At 40.6% G+C, this 22762-nt stretch overlaps 1 protein-coding gene and 1 long non-coding RNA gene across 29 annotated transcripts in view; one reads left to right on the plus strand and one right to left on the minus strand.

The window, feature by feature from the left end:
• GPHN (gephyrin) overlaps window positions 1-22762 on the plus strand; it is a 603244-nt gene that overhangs the window by 369579 nt on the left and 210903 nt on the right. For all 27 annotated transcript variants that reach the window (XM_037900254.2, XM_037900255.2, XM_043549878.1 and 24 more), the window contains 2 exons: window positions 3043-3137; window positions 16057-16123. In XM_037900254.2, the coding sequence (XP_037756182.1) occupies window positions 3043-3137; window positions 16057-16123 (162 nt within the window). The remainder of the gene's footprint in view (window positions 1-3042; window positions 3138-16056; window positions 16124-22762) is intronic.
• The window catches only part of LOC122466415, a 33025-nt gene continuing 28976 nt past the window's right edge, over window positions 18714-22762 (minus strand). The window contains exon 3 of one of the 2 annotated variants that reach the window (XR_006291862.1): window positions 18714-21677. This is a non-coding gene — a long non-coding RNA (uncharacterized LOC122466415). The remainder of the gene's footprint in view (window positions 21678-22762) is intronic. The other variant, XR_006291863.1, reaches the window with a different exon arrangement.

The raw sequence follows: 22762 nt of genomic DNA on the forward strand, positions 1-22762 counted from the left end.
AGATAATTTTTCTTATGAAGTTAAAGAATGTGCTTGAATTTCACTGAAGGACTCCCTGGACTGCAAGGTCGTTGTTTGTGGCACTCTTTTCTATCTTGCACTATCTTTGAAGCCTCTTTCAAACATTAACAAATGACATCTTCAAAGTGTCACTCTGCTCAAGGGCAAAGAAAAGGGATCTCAATATATAAATTATGTTTAAAAATAATTTTTAATAACTTAGAAAATATCTGTTACTTGAAGGTGAAAGGCATATGTGTGTATAATACATACAGGTGTATGTGATTTTATATACACACCCATACACAATTCAGTAGCATGCCTACTTTCTTCATTCTTGGTAAAATGCACTTTCAGTAACTTGTCCCAATACTGTAATGTATATTTCTTCTATACTGAAAAACACACCAAATCTTTTAGATTTTCAGTGGGTGATAGATAATTTTATATCAAACCAGGTATATTTTTTGGCAGAACACCTTATTCAACATAGAGATCTGAGCTTTGTTTCTATTGTTTCCAAGTCATGTCTTCCCATTTCCTTTTTGCAGCAATGAAAACATGAAGCTGCATTTTTATGCCTTTTCTGTTTCTGAAGGGAAGATGGCAGATATTGTACAACACACACTATATGCATGAACTAAAGGGAAATGTAGTTTCTATTACTGCATTCAAATTCTTTGGTTTAGCATAAGCCTAAGCTTCTAGTTTCCAGGACTGAGTGCACATACCAGTTTGCATCTTGATGAAAGATTGGAGTCTTTTCTTTGTGGTTTTATGTTACGTCTGTTGGTATTATATTTACCTTTGGAAGATGTTGCTAGTGGTAATGCCTTTGCTTAAGCAATATGCAATAGGCATATTCTTTTTTTTAGGGTTTGCCCTGTAACATGCTCTCTTAGGGACTTAAAGAGACATTCAATTCCTGGCTATGCCACTGACTCACTTAGTGACCTTAGGCAAGTCATTTAACCTGAAGTTCAGTTTTCCCATATGTAAAATAGGGGATATACTTACCTGTCCTGGATAATGTAAGAGAGAAATAATTAATGTTTGCAACATGCTTTGAGATCCTTTGATGAGAAGTGCAAAATAAGTACAAAGTGTTCTTAATCCCAGCAATGTTCCCACCAATTCCTGTTTTCTTTTCTGACTGGTGAACTCTATGTGGAATCTAGTAGCTGTAACTGTAAGAATTTGAATCTTTACTTTTATACTTGCTGAAGGGATTATAGTTGCGGCATTTATTTCACATCCCTTTTACACACCAGCTCAAGGGTTAGACGCAATGCAGCAGACCTTGTGTTTCCCTGTTGCACCCACTTCAGGAGTGATGTAGTGTGTCTGCACCCTTCTGGATGTGGAGACATCAGTATTGCCAAGCTCTACTGTTTCAGTCAGGCCCTCAGAACTCATGAGGTCGGCTTAAAAAGTGTGCAAATTTCAAAATAGTACATCTGAGGGTTTTTTTTGCCTTTGGGGTTTTTGAGCCTTTAGGGTTCACATTTTCAAGCTTTCATCTGGAACCATGAGAGCTAGAATTTTTATTTATTTATTTTTTTTGAAAAGTCATGTGACTCCAAGAGCAGGGCTTCAAGAATAAATATCAAAAGGGTTGGCACACTGAGACATAGTATCTTCTTGGGGCATATTGTATGCAACAATTGAGCCGACCACCTGCAAAGCCATTTGGGGTCTGCTGCTTCTGAATGAAACATGCTGGGTAAATGTAATTGAGTTGTAATATATTATTTTTCCATGGAATCCTTTACATATTATTTTTTATTTTAATTCTTTCAGTGTGTCAAATTGCAAAATATTATGCAAAGAATATTTAGTATATTGACAGTGACCTTCCTAACAAGGAGTTTCTTGCTTCCCTGTCCCTTCTACTGATCACTGCACAAAGAAGTTTGGTTGCATTTTTAAAAAATGGGTTTGATCATTTTATGAGAATTAGTAACTTTCATAGCTATTTGTGGTAAGAAAAGGGTAATCCAATATCATGGTTCAGAGCATAAACTGGTCTCTGCAAGAGTCAGGAGGTTTTTATCCCCCACGTACAACATTTACACTGTTGGTTACGTGCATTATAAGGAATGGGAGAAAGGAGTTTAACTTTCTTTGGAAGTATCAGGTATTGGCCAGTGCTAGATGTTAGAGACTAAAATAGATACATTTAATCCTATATGACAAATCCTGTGTTATGAAGTGGCAGCAGAAGAGTATGCATGTCCCTTAAAAATAATTTCTCCCCCATTTCCTTACATGCAAAAAATTGTGAAAATTTGGTGACTTTACCACCATCCTCCTGCATATGGGCTGCCTGTGAACAAATGCCACTGGCTTGTTTGGAACCACCACTTTGCCGATGTAATTGATAGGGAAGGCTGCAGCTTTCTGCCATCCCCTGGCCATTATCATTTTCATTTTCACTATTTTTCCTGTCTGTCTGCTACATGGGCTTCATTTAGCAGGTTCTTTTCCCTGCTCCTACTCAGATTGCTTTATACTTCCCCCTCCTTTTCCCCTGAAAAAAGCCAACAGGAAGATTCACATGATGATAATAAGGGGGCATTTACAATTAGTCTTCTTGCCTAGTTGCCAAATGCTATTTCATTCCTGATAGAGGAAGTTATCATTATTCATGCAGTGGAACTTAATAGTCCCTGCAAACATAAAGGTCCCAGAGCACAAGGCTTTCAGTATTCTGTCAGTAATTTGTTACACTAAATCTAACAGTGATTTTGTATTTTCCATGTTATGTTTATTTTCTTTACACAAGCAAGAAAATATTCTTTAGGGGATGAATTTCAGAATCCAGTCTTTGTCATGGGCATCTTCTATATCGCAAGAGGGTTGGACCTCAGGAAAGCTGACTGTCTCCGCTCTGAGTTTGTAACACTCACAGCTGAAACTTTCATGCTGATCACATTTAAGAAAAATGGGGAATGTTCTTATACAAACTTTAGTTAGTTTCACATTTCTTTTCATTTCTTTTTGTTGTTTTCACTCAGTCTGCTGTTTAATCTTTGATTACAGGCCACTAAAGAAGTAATAGAGCGAGAGGCCCCAGGGATGGCCCTGGCAATGCTGATGGGATCACTTAATGTTACTCCTCTGGGCATGCTCTCTAGGTAAGAATGTTACCAACAAAATACAAAGTGAACTATTTCCCTAGAAATATTCAAGGCGGTGGAATGACTGCACAGAAAAGAACTGATGCTTGGCACATATCTTAAGAATAGGGGGTCTGAACCCCAGATAGGTGGCCAAATTCCAACTCTGGTAGTTGCATTCTGCCTCCTTAAATTCCCCCTGCAGTTTCTGCTGGATAATGTATCCTCCTGTACATCCTGTCCCAAACTGTATAGTGTTAACAGCTGCTTGATTCCAACCCAGTGCAGTTGCATTTCAGTGATGAGTGAAGTAATTCCTGTATATATAGCTTATAAAGCACCAAAGCACTTCCTTTAGTACGATAAATATAAGGGTATTATTTTGACGCTCCAGTATGTTCCAGAATAAGCAAAGAACATCTGTATGAAAATATAGAAAGTTAAAAGTGGCACTGTCACATGTGCTTAGTTTTTAGTCATTTAACTATTAAATTTTGGAATTTACTATCTGATGCTTGATGATAATTTTTCTTTCCCTATTGGTGTTTTCCTTCAAACAACAACTTCTCCCACAATCCTATGTTTGCACGTGTACCATAAAAGAAACATGGGTTTTCCCATTTATTCTCTTGAGGTTCTCAGTATCATGATTGATCTTTCTATAATGGCAGAGCTTTAGTAGAATCAACAAGTTTTTGTTAGGCTTTGTCTACACTGGAACTTTGTTGGCAAAACTTTTGTCATTCTGGAGTCAAAAAAAAAACACACGCAGACCTGAGTGACAAAAGTTTTACGAACAAAAAGCACCGGTGTGAACAGCACTTTGTCAGCAGGAGTGCTCTCCTGCTGACAAAGCTGCTGCCACTCGTGGCGGGTGAAAATTTTTTGTCGGCAGGAGAGCTTTCTCCTGCCGACAAACAGCAGCTACACTGCACAGCTTTTAGCAGTATGGCTGTAGCAGCACAGCCTTGTCGTAAAAGCTGCGTGATGTAGACAAAGCCTTAGTTAATGTGATTGCTGTTTATATGTCTCTGAAACAGCAAAGCAAAAATATTTCAGGGTAACTCAGAAACAATGACTGCAATGGTTTTAATTTTATTTATTTTGCAATTTCAGTGATGGATAAAACGAGTATTGTAATCATGAATAATAAAGGGATTTTAAAATCTGAGGATAATTCTTACTCAGATGCATGCAATTGTGAGGGCCCAAGTGATCTGAGAGTTTCCATTTAAACCTTTGTCCCTTTGTGGGTATCCGAAAAGGCAACACCATGTTAGCATCATTAGATTCTGTCCACTGCACCCAGTGTTTTCATTTCCATATCTGATATGCTGTTATATATTGTTGGGAGAAAGAATTTTCTTTTTTTGGATACACACGGATTTCAGCAGAGAAAGGGGATAATTTAGCTTCTTTGTTGTCAGCTCTGACTAGTAAAGTGGGGATTACAGTGGGGCTGACTTTGCAAGCCCCTGGACTTGCATAGCTGGTCAGGCTTTGGTGAGTCACATGGACAACATGGCTAAAAGCAGGGGTATAATGTTTATTGTTGATCAGAGAGAATGCATCATGCTGTCCTTTCTCCTGTGTGCAAGGAGTGGAAGAGGAGAAAATGTCCCTTAACTTCAGCCATTCCCAAGTGTTGTGGGGCAGAAGGGTGGAATGCCCCTTCCATACTAACGCATCCCTAGGTGTCTCAAATATAATTATTGTACTTCATTGTTTCAAAAAAGATACCAATTCCCGCCCGCCGCCCTCAATTCAAGCACTAAATACAGAAATTAGCAGACAAGCAGGAAACTGGCTGGGACATTTATCTTTCAAATTATCTTGAGAAACAGAGATTTATTATACAGGCCTTTGAAATTAGACCTTTTCCAAAACATTAATAGAATGTCTGTGTAGCTGGTACTCTCCTTTACTTTCCCTTCCTCTTATGTTTGGCTTGGTTGGTGGTACTGGTTACAGGCACTGATGCCCCAGGTCTGCCAAAAGACACACCAACCTTTTGAGGCAGCAAATGGCTTCTTTTAGCCCCTCTAGTTCCCAGCTAGATAAACTCCAGGCCATGTACACCATCAAATCTCAGGAAAACCACAGGTGCTGCAGAAAATTGTATTAGTGACTCAGTAGGTCATTTTCTTATGTGTTAGTGCTGCACAAATGCTCCATCATTATGCTAGGAAGTACTGTGTTGTTGAAGATGCCATCCATCTTTTGAATAAGACATGAAGTCAAGATGCTTACCATTTTTGTAAAGAATTGCATGGCACTATTTTGTATAATAGCAAATGTTTAACATCATGTTCTGGCCAATTCTAAATAATTTTTTCTCATTCCAACTGGCTATGGTATTATTTTTCATGTTCTCTTACAAACTGTAGTGTAATGGTTCTATGTACTGTTAATTGGCTACTGAATTCCACTCTAGACTTGGCTGTGTTTAAGTAGCATGTAAAAAGTGATTCCTACTTGGGATCCTTTGTGATGCTATATAAATGTAAGGTATGATTATTATGGTGTAGTTGTCTCATGGAAAAGAAGATTAGCAGAGTTTTAAGTCTTTTTTTTCCATGTCTATAAATGAGGAACCTAGTAGATTGCCAAGCAGGAGCTCCATTGGGTAGCTTGCTGTTCCTCTGTGATAGTCTATCACTATATTTTCCCATTTACAGTCCTGCCCCCAATGTGTTTAATTGTCTATTCAAATAAACTGTTGCCAGGTCTTGCAGTTTTATTGCAAGTCTTGCAATATTTTTTGTTTTTCTTGAATCTCCTCCTGAAATCATATGATTATGTCAGAATCTGAGCTTTCATTTTTAAAAATAAAAGTTTCTAGCCTTCCTGGTTGCAGAGAAAAGTTTGGCAATGTGTACTCTAAAGGCTCAAAAACCAGAAGGCAAATAAAAAGAATTATTATTTTTTTAGTCATTCTCATGATTTTTGGGGGCCTGACGGAGGATTTTTGAAGTCTTGGGGTTGGCAAAGCTGTAATATGAATACATTTCAGGAATAATTTAGAATAATTTATAAAGTTTCTCTGTACAAAGTATCTTGCTCAGTGAAAGAACATAAACTAAGGCAGAATCTAAAAAGCATGCAGTGGTTCACATTAATATAGAGAAGCTTTGAAATTGTGCACTGAATTTTACAAGCCCCTGGACTAGTCAATATAAGAATTATACTCTTTGTATAAAAATATTTCTTTGAGTTACTAATGATACATGGGATTATTAAGATGGATCATTTTAAAAATCAAGGTTAATTTTTACAGTGTAATGTATTCTCTCTTTAACTCCACTTGGATTGTGAAACTAGACTATTTAATTTCACTTTGAGTCTAGTCAGTTTCACACTCTGATTCTCATGCACTAGCATTAATTGGGTTTGGATCTCCAGCACTGTATGGGAATGTTGAAATCCTAAAATAGTTTTTTTTATCAAAATGTTTTACACTGAGATCACATTACTTGCAGTCATATTAGGTTTTGCAAACTGTTTCCGCCCTAAAACTCATCTGCAGTTTTCCTTTAATATTACTACACAGAAAAAAACTATGTTAAAAGAACATAAAGGTTGCAAAATCAAGCACTCAGAAGTTAGGAGCTGCCAGAATTAAGGTTGTGTATGCAACCTTAATGTGGCTCCCCTATGTGTATGCCTTATGATGATACAGTCATTAATTACATGATCACAAACTATTTTTTCCAGCTGACCCAGCTTTATTCAGTGCACACAATGGAGGATGATCACCTAATGAACAACTATTTAATTTTTTGTTTTCTCCTTATTCAGTATATGGCCCCAGGATGTACTGCACACTATTCAAACCCTGCTCTGAATACAAAATTATTCATTTCTTCCTGGGCTTTTTAGGGGTGTTCATTGCTATTGTATCTGAGTTTTTCCACAAATAATGAATTTATTTTCACAACACTTGTGAGGTAAAGGGGTATTATTATCCTCATTTTACAGATGGGGAATTGAGGCATATTGAGATGAAGTTCAAAGATATACACTAATTCTCGGTGCCCAATTTGAGATGCCTCTTGTCAGTTCGAGGGTTAACTGCACTACTGGTCCCCTCTGTGATTTGCTCAAGGGCATCCCAGCCATCACCTCTGTGTGGGTCAGAACCCATGTCCCTCTCCCTCCAGGCCAAGGATTTAGTCTTGCAGTCTCCCTGCCATTCATTGTGCTCATCCCATTGTGTTTTAGCGGAACCTCCCATTCTGCTGTCTTCAAAGGTCTATGACAGTCTTTACTGATGACCAGCCAGCTTTCAAAAGCACAGTACATTTATTTACAAAAGTCTTACAGAGAAAACATACAATAAAACAATATACAGTCTGCACACATGCTAAGCTTACCAGGTGTCACTGTCTTCCACATCGAAACCTTGGTATGTCTCCAGTCCTTCAACTCTTCCAGCAGGGTTTTTCCATCTTAGTAACAGTCTTATGTTAATTTGTGGATCAACAGAGTGTCCCTGAGTCGGTTCAGCCTCCACCTTTATACCAAAAGCCCATTCTTCTTTGAGTGATTACATGTCTATTCCACATTAAATGCATGCATACTTTGTACACTGAAACTGTAGTAATGCCCATTGGAGCAGTGTATTCACTCTGATTCTCCTTGCACCCCCAGCCAAGGTTATAAAGAGGGAGTCACTTTCAGTCCTTCTCACCACCCATGGATGGTAGTCGGAGCCTTACATGTGCTCTTGCTCACAGTTTTTACCTCTATCAAGAATTATTTTTCTAGTTGTGTATAGTTAGTTAGTTGTATATAATTGTTAGTTAGCTAGTAGTACTATTGTTGTCCCATTTAGAATAATTTACTTAAACTTTGTCTTGGTTTCTGTTCTGGGCAGTAGCTTGGTACCAGGGCTTCAGCATGCTGAAGTCACCTAGTTTTAAGCACTGTTCCATCTTCAGAGTAACAATGCCTGTTAACAGCCCTCTTCTTAGTTCTTAAAGTGTCTGGGAGAGAGAAAAGTGCCAGATGTGAGATCCTTCAAAAAAAGAATTGAAAAATCTAGAGAGATGAGGCTGTGGGACTTTCTTATGGAGTGTGCTTTGAGACCTGCCTCTGAACTTGGAAGGCTGGTGCAGAGCAATACAGCTAAAAAGAGCTCCCCTTACAGCAAGGTCTCAGACCATTGTCAACCCTTAGCAAAGCCTTCTCAGAATTGCTTGGGTGCCAAAGATAGAGCTTGAGCCCTGGATTGAAGTTCCCTGGTACCATCAACTCTGGTACTGTCAACACAACCACGGAGACTGATGTCATCTGCTGTTCTGGGCTGAGAATCTGCCTCCACCTCGGTACCACCACACATTGAGGGTCAGTCACCATTGTCGGTACCAACGATGCCAGAAGCATGTGTTGCGGCTATGGATCTCCTGTGCTTGTCAGTGTTAGATTCTCCACTCTTCCAGATGTATGATATGGAGGTTTCCACACTGGTCCTACCCGTGAGGCATACATTACACTGGACACAATACGACCTTTGGTACAATTGGCCCTGGCAGTATTTACCTTGGCACCGTCAAGAGATTACCAGTATCACCTCATTCAAGCACTTGGTACCTATTGTCTGCAAGCCTCCAGTCCCTCCATAAGTAGTGGCTCTCTGTCTCCTGCAATTTCCCCTGGTACCATACCATCATGACTGATGGATTATTCCTTCTTATCTTTGTAATCAGAGGTTTAATTTTATGCCTCACCTTCAATGTATAGAAGGTCTCAAGTCTCTCACCTTCCTTCTTTGGGGACATCCTCGCAAACTTGCCATGAAAATGGGTACAGAACTGGGTCAAGAGAGAGAACCCAGTGGAGTCAGCATAATTGGAGCCCAATGCCTTATCTGTTCCTGCAGTGCCTTATTGGAATTCCTGGGGCATCCCTCCTGTCTCTAAATCACTTTCCCCCAACTCTCTGAGATACAGATCACTTAGTAGGGACACCGTTTTACCTTGTACCAATCCAGTGGATATCATGCATCCCCTTCCCCCCACCATCCACCGCGCACAAGGCTCACCAGAACAACCCTCCCACACCGTTCGCAGCTGGGGCTGAACGCCCGAGCTCTGCGCCACACGGGGCATCAGTTCTGAAGGCAGTGCTGCCCGCCAGCAGCAAATTTCTCCACTGCTGTTGGTGGGCAGTGCTGCCTTCAGCTGACCCCTGGGCAGCAGCTGCCACTCTCCACTCTGCCTTGCAGCTGGGCCAAACATCCAGTTTTGGTGAAAAAGTAGGACTAGCTAGGACAGAGCTGAAAGAGAGGAGTTCTCCTGGCCAAAACGGGATGTATGGTCACCCTAAACCAGGGCCATATAAAATGGCCAACACCCAAACATAGGGACACTAAAAAACTTGATTTAGTTGGGGAAAAGGTGTACCCACATCTGGGTTACAATTTTGTATAGCCAATCACCAAGTATTATTGGCTAGATACATACACAGTCACAGTCTCCATTACTCAGACTTCTCATCCCAGTCCCAGTCTCCTTGCCCAAGCAGTCACAATTCTCCCCACCCTGATTTTTTTGTTCCCATTCTCCTTCTCCAGCTAGTCTCAGACATCATGGCTCTAATATGATTTGTCTCTCCCTTTCCTACAGCTTCCAATCAATCCTCGGTATTGCTGTTTCTTCTCACCCACTCGCCCATCCTGGCTCCACCACTAGATTCTAGTCCCAGTATCAGGACATCCCCTCCTCAGTGTGTCTCCTTTTTTGCAACAATTTGCTATCCTCTTCATGCAGCTGAAGGTAGCATGTAGCCCACTGCATATCTTTCAAGTTTGCCTCATTGAGGGATATCACTCATTTATCCCCAAAACGACCAAGAATCCATAGAAATTTGGTATGCTTTAGAGTTGCCAACTACCACAGTATTTTTTTGGTCCTGAAATTTTGGAGCACTTTTATTTGCATTGAGTGATCTCACTAGAAGTTATGGGCAGCTCAGGACTTCAGGCTGAGCTGGAATTGATGTCCAGTTCTGGCTTCACCGGCTAGAAGCCACACTTGGCAACCTAAACTTTAAGCTTTGGGTTGCTGTTCCATTTGTCACCAGTAGAGGCCACTGCAGTTCTTGCTGCTTGCTGCTTTAGTCTGCTTTGAATTTGCAAGGTTGGCAGTGTTGGTCATCTTACTTTTATTGTTGAAATTATTTAGATATTAAAGAATCATGAAATTGAGGTTGTAGAAAGAGTTATGTGCATGAAAGGAATGAGTCCACAACAATTTAAATTTCCTGTGTGATATGGAGTTTTGTTATACATTGTATCCCACCTAGGCCTTGCCAGGTGGAGATGTATTGCTTATTGTTTGGAAATCTAAAATCTACTGCTGTGGCATACAAAGCCAGGCACAGTATTTATTAAATTAAGCTCTTCATATTTGTAGTGTTGTAGGATACCTGGAAATCTTCTTTCCTAGCAGTGAGGATAGATACTGCATAGGAGATAAATACAGAGAATTCTGTTGTAAAGGTCCAGCTTTAACCAAAATGTAGCGGTTGCTGCTGCATCGACTTTCTTTCTTTCTTTTTTTCTTTCTTGACACTCAATGAGTATATTGAAACAGAAACTTCTGGCTCCACACACAGCATGAAATTTAAGTAGTAGCAGTAATAGGATTGAACTGTTTAATTTGCATATTTTTCACATATGCAAACTTTCCAAACCACATACAAGGGCATGTCCCTTGCAGGTGAAAAAGCTGTGATTTATGCTGCTCTGCATCAGTTCAAACCCTGCCCCTCCCCCCTGTTCCTCATGGGTCTCTTCACCCTGGAGGGTCTGCAGTAGGGGTTCCCTTCTCCCCCTTCCAGGCTGCAGGGGCATCTCCAAGGGCTCTTCTGCCCTCTCTGCCCCTTCCAAGGCTGGATGCTGCAGGAGAGGAGCAGGGGTACTGTCCTGGCCCAATTGGTTGTAGGAGGGAGTGGGGAGAGGAGGGAACAGAGCCTCTCTGAGCTGCAGGGCTCTTTAGCTCCCTCATCCCCTCACTCCTCCTGTGAAAATGGCTTTAGGCTGCTCAGGGGGAGGAAGAGGAGGGGAGGAGGAATGGCGGGGGGAGAAGAGAGAGAGAGAACACACTCTTCCTATAGCTGGTCTAATTGGTTGTTCTGCCCCAGAGATGGGCAAGTGGCACAGACAACCGATCAGAGGATTCATATTCTCTAGAGCAGTGGTTCCCAAACTTGTTCGGCTGCTTGTGCAGGGAAAGCCCCTGGCGGGCCGGGCCAGTTTGTTTACCTGCTGCGTCCGCAGGTTCGCCCGATCGCAGCTCCCAGTGGCCGCGGTTTGCTGCTCCAGGCCAAAGGGAGCTGCTGGAAGCGGCGCAGGCCATCAGCCGAACCTGTGGACATGGCAGGCCCGGCCTGCCAGGGGCTTTCCCTGCACAAGCAGCAGCAGCTGTGTGGTGATTAGGCTGCAGGTTGGAAACTGCTGCTTAAGGAGGGCTGGGTTGTCTCACTCATTGTAAGACTGGCTTCACCCCCACCCAAAATGCTGTCATTCGTGAAAAAATGCAAGAGTTGACAATGCTGAATTTTACATGCAAATGTAATCTTCTTTTTTCATGCCATGCCATTTCCTGTGACAGACTAGGGAGGGAAAAGGGACAAGGAAGGAAATACTGTCATCTCTTGTTAAACATGCAGTTCACGTTGTCAAGTGGACAAATTGCCACTTGAATCTTTGCAAGTTACCTAGTAACCTTAAGCTGTTACTCCGTTCCCCTGGAAGAAATTTCTAAACTGAGTAATATTACACCTGAAATATGCTAATACAAGAGGCAGTACAGAGACTGTAAGACAGAAATATTTGTACTGCACAGTTGAAGGCAAGACTTGTGTTCTCTGTGGGTCAAGTTAGCAATGACATGAAAGGCTCATTCTGAGGCTCTGAAAAGCTACTGTGCCCTTTCATGCTGAACATTTTGACACCTGTCACTAGGAAATTTGTAACCCTGCCAGAAAAATGCAGTACAGCCTCTAAGTGCCATTAAGACACTGAATTATTTGTGTAGGAAGAAAGCCAGGGAAATTCTCTCCCTCATAAATCAGCTGTGGTCCTTGGCTCTAAACATTCAGTAACATCCCAGCAAGAAATATATTTTCCCCTTCCTCCTCTCGTTTTCTGGCTTACCTTTTCATTTGCTAAAAAATTGTGACACCTTATTTTTCCCAGACTGATGCTTAAACTTGGATGTGTGAGTTTGGTTTTTGCTCCCTCCCACCACACCCTAGGATTTTCACGAAAAATTTGTTCAGTTCTCTGTATAAAATTGGGAGGTACTCTTATGACTCCATGGCAACATATAATAATTGTATTCTTTTAAAAAAATGTTTTACTAAAAAGAAGAGCAGGCAAACTCCTCCCTATGGTGCTGATTCAAAAAAGCATCCCTATTCAAAACAACATGTAAGGGCTGTCCTGACTCAGGCCCTACAGCAGTGATTCCTTAATGACAGCAACAATTAAAACTACCCACATATTGGTTCACTATGCTTTCATTTTGGAGATGTGCATTTACAGTCTGCAGTTTTCACGGTGGCTTCACTCTTGCCCTTTCGCTACACTCTAATATTTTAGACAACTAAATTGTAAAAAGCAAACATCATATGTCCAATCTCTGACATTTTTAATGAAGAATGTGCAGAGCTGGGTAAGTGCTGCAATCAGGCAGTCAATACAATTCACCTACTTTTTTTACACGAGTTGGCTTTTGCTATTTTCATTCCCCTTTTGACTTTGTTTTCTGCAGACATTCCTGAAAAACAGTTTTATTAGTATGAATGTCTGTAGGAAGTGAATTTTAAGTTCATACCGTTGAGTACTCAGATTTACTTTTTGAAAGCATTTATACGAAGATTCAATCCTTCAGTCAGAGAAGAGAAACAATGCTATATGGCTTATGTGGCCAATCACAACCCAGCTGTGTAGCTGAAAATTTAAGATGTTGCATATCAAGCCATAGAATAAATGTAATTTGTAAACAATGTAATCTAAAATTACGAAAAATTTTCAGTCTCTTCTCAAATATTTAACAAATAGAAAAAAGAAAAACTTGTGGTATAAATTCTTTGCAAATTATTAATTGACTTGCAACAAAGCAGGATTTACAAAGTCTAGCAAAATTATGTAGGAACTCTTGCAAAGAATTCTCATGAAACAAAGTGTGCTGTCAGGAGCTGACTCAGCACCCTGTCACTCAACTCCCCACCAGTTTATATTATTTGAGCACTGATTGAAAGACAGATGGTTGGCAGAGGTGACCAATTAAGTGAGAGAAGGTTCAGTTGAGAGGCTAGTTGGGTGGAAGTATCCAGCGGCTAGGACTATATAAGCAAACAGGAAGGAAGTGCTGGGAGGAGAGGAAGACAAAAGTAAACAGAAGTGGCTGCTGCTACTGTACCCTTCCTCAGAGCTAGTCGGGAAGCTGGCAGTGATTGTAAATGTAATATATAATAAAGCATAGTGGTGATTAAAAGACCTGGAGCAGTTGTGGTCAGTGACTGAGGTTGGAAAGGACTCTCAGGATACCCCCTGGCACCTTATTATATTGAAATGAAGTCATGAGGAAAACATGCATCTATCCATATCTGATGGGATTCCCTAATACGTAAATAAGGACAAATTGTGCCACAAATACGTAACATCACTGCATCTAAATTGCTAGTAGACTGATCTGCGCAATGTTGGGGTTGCCTGGTGAAGGGCAGGTACCTTCTAGGACTTGCAACTTTGCTCCCTCTTCTCTTGGTTTTGACTAAATGTTCTTTACCTGAGTTCTGGGGAAAAAAATCTCTCCTGATAACGCTTCATGGTCCCATAGGTTGTAGTACACTCTGGTGATGCTAATGGACTTTGGTTTGGGCTACAGATGTACATCTGGGGTATCATTTGTGAAAAGGCTCAGAGTGTTTCTTTACTTTCAGTGTCAAGGCAAACTCCATCCTATGATGTATTTACTGTTTCCACTCATAGATACCTGTGGGTAAAATTTTGAATTTAGGGGCTGATCCTGTAAATAGGTACAAACATAAGTGACTACTCATGTGAGTAGTTCCCTTGCTCTGCTAATAATGTCATCATTGACCACCCACTTACCTACTGCCCCAAACACCTTCTCACTTTCTTCCATGACACCACTTAAACATGGAACATCCTCCCTGAACTGATCCTTAAGACCACTACCCTCCTTCTTCAAATACTTCTCAGAACCCACTTTTGACATAAATGCCTACAAATGTTCACCTGTAAATGATAGTTAGGGTTTGGGGCAGTTAGGAATATCTAATGAATAGATATAAATATAATGCAGAATATGTTTTTTAAAAAGGAATTATACATTGTATATAATTACCTGTACATATTTTGATGTATTCATCTCTCCTTCCCTTTATATATCACTTGTTTTCTTAGGGGCAGGTACTCTGTCTACCTCTTTCTGCAAAGAGGTACACTACAGGGCCTCAATCCTGACTTCAGGCATCTAGAGGTATGTGTACACTGCATTGTAAACCCAGGCTTAGACTCAGTTTTGAGCCCAACTCTCCCTACTGTCCACACACAATCTGTCTTCCTGGGGTCAGCAAGCACTCAGGACCCTGGTCCCAGGACCCACCTGGGGGTTGGATCCTGAGTCCTGCTGAGACTCACATCCGAGCCCTGTCATTTTGCAGTGTGGACACAGCTCAATCCAAGTCAGAACGTCTGCATAGTGCAATATGGATGCATTAGCACAGTTGTGAGACCCAAGTCCAGCAATTGTAAACCCAGGTTTACAATGCAGTGTGAATGCTCAAGCATGGGCTTGGAAACACCAGGTCCACAAGCACTGGTCCCACAGACCCAGGATTACAATGCAGTGTAGACATACCCTATGTGGTATTGAAATATAAAAGTAATATTTATTATATATACCGTATGTTATATTGTATGGTAGAGATGTTGTATGAGTACAAGATTGAGAACCTGATCCGGGCTGATTCTGAGGTCTTGAAACCAACTTCTGCTTTGTCTTTTTGCAAATCATTTATCTCTTTTCCTCCCCTCGCCCCCCGCCCCATCTTTAAAATGGAGGTGTAGTCTGGGGTGCCAAAGAAATAAATGGCTAAAGTTGTGAAGCTCTTTGAAACTGTTAAGTCATCTACATAACTGCTTAGTAATAGTATTATTATTCATTTTTGATCTTCCATGCTGATGAGATAGGCTCTAATCTCAAATTTTCTGCTTCAAGTAACCTCTTCATCTTGGCTTTTTCACTGCTGAATGTGCCTCTTGGAAGTGCAAAGCAGACTCGTAGGGAGAATAAGATTTGAAAATTGCCCTTTAGGTTTGAAGTGAATATACCACCATTCTATCCAGGTTGCTGTACTAACAGTCCTCCTGTTTAAATTTTTATATATGAGAATTATTATTATTTCCTTTTGCTGTAATTAAAAAACATAAAATAGAACAAATGGAACTTTGAGTGACCTATTGTTATTTTTAGTTCCTAGTCAAAATAATTTTTTGGAACCATTACTCAAGTTGTACACAAACCAAAGAATTTGAGAAAATAGCAAATAAGCCAGATCCTTATTTGATGTAGCTAACCAAAGAAGTTAATGGCACTATACAGATTTATGCCAAATGGGGCTCTGGCCCAATCAATGTCTTTATATTACACTTGATCAGATGTGGAAATCTGATTGTCTGCCTTACCTAATGCTGCTTCTGGTCCTGTTTCTTCTGAGCACATCTCACCCCCCTGTCCTAATTCAACTCTTGATTGGAATGTGACCACCAGACATTTTGAGAGCGTGCAAACTGAACTGGCAGGCAATGGTGACTAGTTATAATTGCCCTTTCATGCTGGGCTTTTCCCATGAAAGATGGCACTTGCATACATTTCACCCTGTTTCTCTTTCTTTTCAGACCTGTATGTGGAATCAGAGGAAAAACTCTCATAATTAACCTGCCAGGCAGCAAAAAAGGGTCACAGGTAAGAAGTGTTTATATTGAGTCTACCTTTAGAGCTTGCTGCCATCCTATAAGAAGGACTTCACGTTGCTTGACATGGCAGAAAATTAGCTACACAACCTATTTTACAAAAATCCATGTATATATGTATTAATATAGCCAAAAGCAGGATCAAGTGCATTACTGTCTGCAACCACAAGACTCCGCATTCTGATTCTCAGGGAGAAATAAGAGATCCAGCTCAGTCTGGTGTATGAGGAATTCATTTATTTCTTACTACCAGTTTTGGTCAGGAAAGGGGGAAAAACGGTGTAGGGCAACAGTTTTTAAACTGTTATGAAGATAAATATATTCCAAATAATCTCTTCTTTCATTATTGAATTTAAGACTTATTACAACTGAAAGAATTTTAAAACTCAAAGTTACTTTTCACCCTTCATGTACTTTGTTTTCTTTTTGTCTTTCACTCAGCTTGGGCAGTGAAACTAGCTGGTCAGTTTTCTATTTTAAGTTGTTTTCATTTCCTGATTCTAATACACTACCCCAGTTATGTTACATTTTAGAGTTTCCATCACAGCAGTGAAAGATTCACATGAAAATAAGAATTTTACCCCATATTTAGTATTGTTTAAGCAAAAATAAAAAATGAATATTAATAAGCTTGAAAAAGTTTTGACAATGTATAGGTGGTAATCCCAAAGAGCCATTATTTCAATACATTATATTGCCCCTTTTTTAGCTTCTAAAGATTGATGTCCCATGTGTTAAACTATGGGGGGAGATAGTGGCATTGTTTTTCTGTTAATTTTTATTTACTATTTCCAGTAGACCCACAATGTGCTAGGTGTTATCCAAACAATAAGAAGGCACGGTCTCTGTCCTGAGTTACTCATAATGTAAAGATAGGTAAATAGACAAAGGATGATGAAAAGCTGTACAACATGTTGAGAAATAGTTATTTTAATGAATATATAAAATATGTGCAAATGATAAAGAATGAGATCACTCTGCTGAAAAATAAAGGAAAAAATATGTAGTGAAATTTCATAAAGGAGGTGTTTTTGTAACCTGATGTGCTTTCTTTGTCTTTCTGTCCCGTCCCACCCCCCTCATTTAGTGTCGTTTAAGAAGGCAAGATCTCTAATTCTAATCTCTAGATTTCAGCAAAGGTTATTAAGACCCATGATAGAGAGGTATACTTATGAGATGTAGGAATCTCATGAACTGAATTGAATGAGTTAGTTACAGAAGTATCAAATGAGGATTTACTCTTTTTTATGAACTGTTACTTCCCTTTTAATTTCATTAAAATAACCTTATTAAATGTCACTGGAAGGTAAAAAGAGGGTATGTGGATGTTAACATTCAGAGCTGGAAAACATGCAAGACTGCAATTTCCCTAATAATGAGAAAAGTTAAAATGCCATCATGGTCAAAAAGGTAAATGTGTAAAAATTATTCCTTCTTACTCTGTATATGTTTCCTTCATATTTTATGATTCACAACTGCCAACTTCTTGTGCAAGGAAGTGTTTATTCCTCTTAGCTTTGTAGCACAGCTACAGGAGAGGACCCTGGAGTCTATTTTAATAAATTAACCTGGAGTTTAACTAATAAATTATTTAAGCGCTGACAATGTACTTAGCTCTGACCAGGACACCAATATAAAGAGCTGTGAATTTAAGTCTCACTATCAACAGAAACAGCAGCTAAACTCCAAATGCAGAATCTTTATTACTGGTAATGACATGAGTCAGAAAAAGTACCCAGCTGGATTTTTAGATCCTGTTTAGTTTATATCCCTGACAATTAGATAAAATCAATTTTTTTACTTTTAAATTCTTATTTATCATGGAAGAAGAATAAATCATGAAGAGAAAATAAATAGCAGACGTCCCATGGTATTTTATATTCACTTTTCTGACTATACTGATTGTTACTTTTTGGTAGATAAATGAAAAGAAGTGTGATGTTTCAAAAGATAATTTTTTTAAGAGATTAAACTGTTAGTGTAATAAAATGGCTCTAGTCATCTTTTAAGAGGAGCAATTTGTTTGGTAAACTCTAGATTGTACCAGGGTTGCCAAACCTGCAGGATTGTCCTGGAGTTTCCAGGAATTAAAGATTATGTCATGTGATGAAGCTTCCAGGAATATGTCCAACCAAAATTGGCAACCCTATGTTTGCCTTAGCAATATAGTGGGGGAAGAAACAAACCCTTGTACCCCAAGAAGCTGTACTTTACCAAGTACTTTGGGTTGTGGCTGTGGCTGTAATGATAGGCACACTAAATATTCCACTTGGCTTCAGAGAGCATTCAGTGTGTTTGATTGAATGCCAAAACCAGCACATTCTTCTCTGCAGTGCTTGTGTAAGGTCTGGGAGCAAAAGGAAAGATATAAGTGGTGCTGGGATGTGCTGTTCAGAGAACTTTTGTACAGTGTGCCTCAGAATCAAGATTTGTGGGAGATATCTCCTACTTTTTGCCTCAACAAAAGAAAGAAATACAATATTTTATAACCTTTATGTTGAAATGTTCTCAGTTAGCATTAAGTTGTTAAAGATAAGGGTGCAATAAAACCCAACTTAGTTTTCAAGTTCGAGCCTCTAGGTTGGTTTCAGAAAATGTATTTAATAGAGGACCATGCAGTGACACTTCGAATGATACAACCAAACTATTAAAGTCATGCAGTTGCTACTTACACGGTACTACAATCACACTTATGCTCAAAGATCAGTCCACTGACACCAAATGAAGTACAGCCTTATAATCTTAGAACCTAATAGTACCCTTTGATATTAATTGGAGTTCACTGGCAATTTAGCAAAACTACTCCTTTTATAAGCAATTGATAATATTAATTAACATTAAACTGATCTTTCCCATAATTGTATTTCTACCACCTTCTTATTGGCTCGTACCTTACACAGTATTTAAAATAACATCGTCCCATATTATCAATATAGATAGCATTTTAATAAACATTCACAATTCTTAAAAACATTCATTAAAACCTTGCTTTAAACCAGTTATAGCCTAAATGCAATGAGTAAAATAACCCTGGGTCACGTCCTTGCTAACTCTTACTTTCCCATTACATTCTGTGTCTAACTTATCTTTAACTTTCTCACACTAGCAAATTCAATTTCCCATACTCCTCTACACTTAGGCCCAAAAGCTAATTTCAGCTTATTTCTTAACCTAAACCATTGGATAGGCTACAGAGGGGCAGATCACCCTGAGGTACGCACTTGGTGTAAATTGTCATAGGCCCACTGATGTCATCAGGCCTATGACAATTTACACTAGCAGAGATTATGATCCCTAGTGTTTTAATGTTTGCCAGTAAAAGTTCTGAATACTACAAATAATGTGGGATTTAGAACTCTCTTTTGGAACCTATTTGTCAGTACTCAAACCAAACCGGGTTTTGTTTGGTTGTTTGCTTGCTTTGTTTTCCCCAAAGCAGCCTATTTACTTTTCTAATATGTTAGTAATTCTTTGGGTACTTCCTCAAAGATTCACTGCTTTTCATTTTCGGTCAGCTTACAACTTCCTGTCCTTGTCCACCACTTAACTTCTGTTTTGCTTTTTGGGGTTTAGAGTTTATTTAAATAAAGAGAGTTGTGTGCTTTGGTATTTCTAAGGCTGTTTTATAAAAAATAATAGTTTTGGAGAAACAGTAGCAAGAGTTTTGCACTTAAAGATTATTTTTATGTTTAATGTAGTGTATCTGTATTCTCACCTAACTTACAGCACTTATACTGAGTACAGAATTAATTTTCAAAGAATTTAGAAGTAAACCTGTTAATTAGCTTGAATTGTAATTCAAATGCACCCTTTGAAACTTTTTTTAATCTTTCTGGCAAATTGATTCATGTGTAGAGTCTAGCATCTAAAAGATAGGCTACTTTTTATTTTGTTAATGTGATCATTTTTTATTTCCTGGCAATATTTATTATAACTATTTCTATCTACAACACACTGATCATTATTGGCAACGATTTGTTGTTGAATGGATGCTTCAGAATTGGAGATTTCATTTTAAAAAGATTTGCTTCTGTATTTCTGGTTGCAAAGAAAACTTGAAAATGAGCACCAAGTATAACAAATGCAGCGTTGTCTTCTCCCCTCCCCACCCTGCTCCTATGGCCCTCCTGCCACATGGCTGCTGTCCTCTGTGGCCATCCCATCACACTGGGCCCTCTGACTGGGTACTGACCAGAGGGAAACAGACTCTACTGATGTCGGCGAAGGCTTCCCCTCTCTGGCACCATTCCCCAGACCTTCGGCATCGGCCAGTGGAAGCAAGGGGTATCTCCAACCATGATCCCCGCAAGCCGACTTGTCATTGGAGTTGGAGGTGGAGCCATGCACCCAGCCAAGGGACCGATACCAGTACCTGGCCTATGTTCTTTTGGATCCCGGTGCAGGTGCCCCTCAAAGTACTTGGTCCAGTGGTCTTTTTGGAATCCGTGGGGTTTTCCCCAAGTACTGGGACATCTTCCAGCTGTTCATACTCGGTGGGGTCCAAGAGAAGGCCCTCTCCGCTGCACCATCTGGCACCCGACCTGGACTCTAGTACCAAACACAGTACCGATACTCAGGATTTGGGGCTACATGTTATGGTTGGTGCAGAAGAAAAGGAGGAAGCTCTCCTGCTGGTTCAGGCTTCCTCTTCATCCCCAGACGAGGCTGTGTTGAGTGGCTCGGCGCCTCAGGATGACCTTACAGCTCACCAGGAGCTACCGAAAAGGATAGGTTCTAACCTACAGCTGGAAGTGAAGATGCTTAAAAAATCCTCCCACAGCCTGATTGACATCTTGGCCTCGGCAGCCCTCTCAAAGGTGGCCCTACCCCTCAACCAGGTTGTTATGGGTCCAGTCAGATCCCTATAGCAGATTCTGTCCTCCCTGCCCCCCACTTCAAAAAGAGCAGAGAAAAAGTACTTTGTCCTCAACAATGGGTATGAATACCTTTATTCCCATCCCCCTCCCGGGTTACTTGTGGATGCAGCAACCCACAAAAGAGACAAGCAAAGGCTGCAGGGTGTGACCCCCAAGGTGATGGACTCAAAGAAGCTGGACCTATTTGCTAGAAAAATGTATTCTACTGGTGGATTACAGCTCCACATCACCAACCAGCAGGCCTTGCTTGGGCAGTATGATTATAACATCTGAGACCTTGTGTCTATATTCAAGGAGTCGCGGCTCTCAGAAGTCCAGACAGGAATTCTCTGCTCAGGTGGAAGAATAAAAAACTATAGCCAAGACCTCCCTCCAGTCTGCCCTGGATACAACTGACACAGCTACTAGAACTACGGCATCGGCAGTATTCATGCAAAGGTGCTCTTGGCTCCAATCTTCGGGCCTTCCACAGAGGTTCAGCAGTCCATTCAGAACCTTCCATTTGAGGGAACTTCTCTCTTCTCAGAACAGATGGACACAAAATTCCATGGCCTGACTGATTCTAAGGCCACTCTCAAGTCCCTGGGCCTCTATGCCCCAGCACCTTTGAGGAAGTACTTCAGACCTCAATAACCAGTCTACTTCTCGGCTCCGCCACTGCGCCAAGACCTGTTTAAGAAACGAATCTGGGGTTATAAGTACAGGCAACTTCCCTCTTCTGCATCAGCCCTACTACTAGGCCCACAGAGATATCTGGGAGGCCCCAAGCAGAACTTTTGAAGGGGCACCCGAGGGTGTTATATCAGTTCCCATACTGGATTCTGTCCCCCTTTTGTTTTCAGACTGACTCTCTTACTTCAGCCCTTTGTGGTCCCTCATCACCTCGGAACGTTGGGTGCTGAGAATGCAACTTGTTTGCGCCCATGAGGCATTGGAACCATTCACAAAACACCCCGTGCTAGATGGTGGCAAGGTACATAGTGGGATAACTACCCATGATGCACTGCTCTCTGCATCGATGCAAGCGCTGCTACTGTGGATGCGCACTGGCAACACGAGGAGCGTAGTGTGGACGTGCAGCAGCAGTTTAATTACTGTAGTGGCTGTACATCACTGTAACTTAAGTTGATTTAATTTTGTAGTGTAGACAAAGCCTAAGAGACATGGGTATGGATGTCATCTAGCTGTCTGGCCCTTAGTCCCCATATCAATGGAACTTCTGAGAAGACAATATCAGAACATTGACACCGAGCAACCAATGATCCAGAGGGATACAGATTTCCCCACTTCTCAGCAAGGAAGTTGAGCAACATTCCCCAGCTTGAAAACAAAGGGCTGGGAGGTGCAAGGCAGGCGATAGGAGCTGGCTGTTGGAAAGAGTCAGGGCTCTCACCTGGAGTCTGACCAAGGAGGTCAGACTAAGGGCAGGGCAGTACTACAGATTTACATCAGCACAGCTGCATTGGTGTAGCTTTACTGGGCTAACCAGAATGGGCTATGCTTTAACCTTCAGTTCTCTGTGCTAACCTAAAGACTTCCTATGCTGTGGTCCAGTTGACTAACAAACCCTACTGTTTTGACAAAGCTGTTTGAGTGTCACTGCAATTGCTTGCTGAGTTCCATTAATCCCTGAAGAGCATACAAGTCTCTACCAGGAGTCTATCTCAGTTGGACTTGCTGAACAGAGCTTACGGTGTAAAGCAGGAGTGCTGAAGGCCAAGAGGTCCAGTCTAAGGAGGCAGTGAAGCCATGTG

Source organism: Chelonia mydas, chromosome 6 (assembly GCF_015237465.2).
Source record: "Chelonia mydas isolate rCheMyd1 chromosome 6, rCheMyd1.pri.v2, whole genome shotgun sequence".
Taxonomy (NCBI): Eukaryota; Metazoa; Chordata; order Testudines; family Cheloniidae; genus Chelonia; species Chelonia mydas.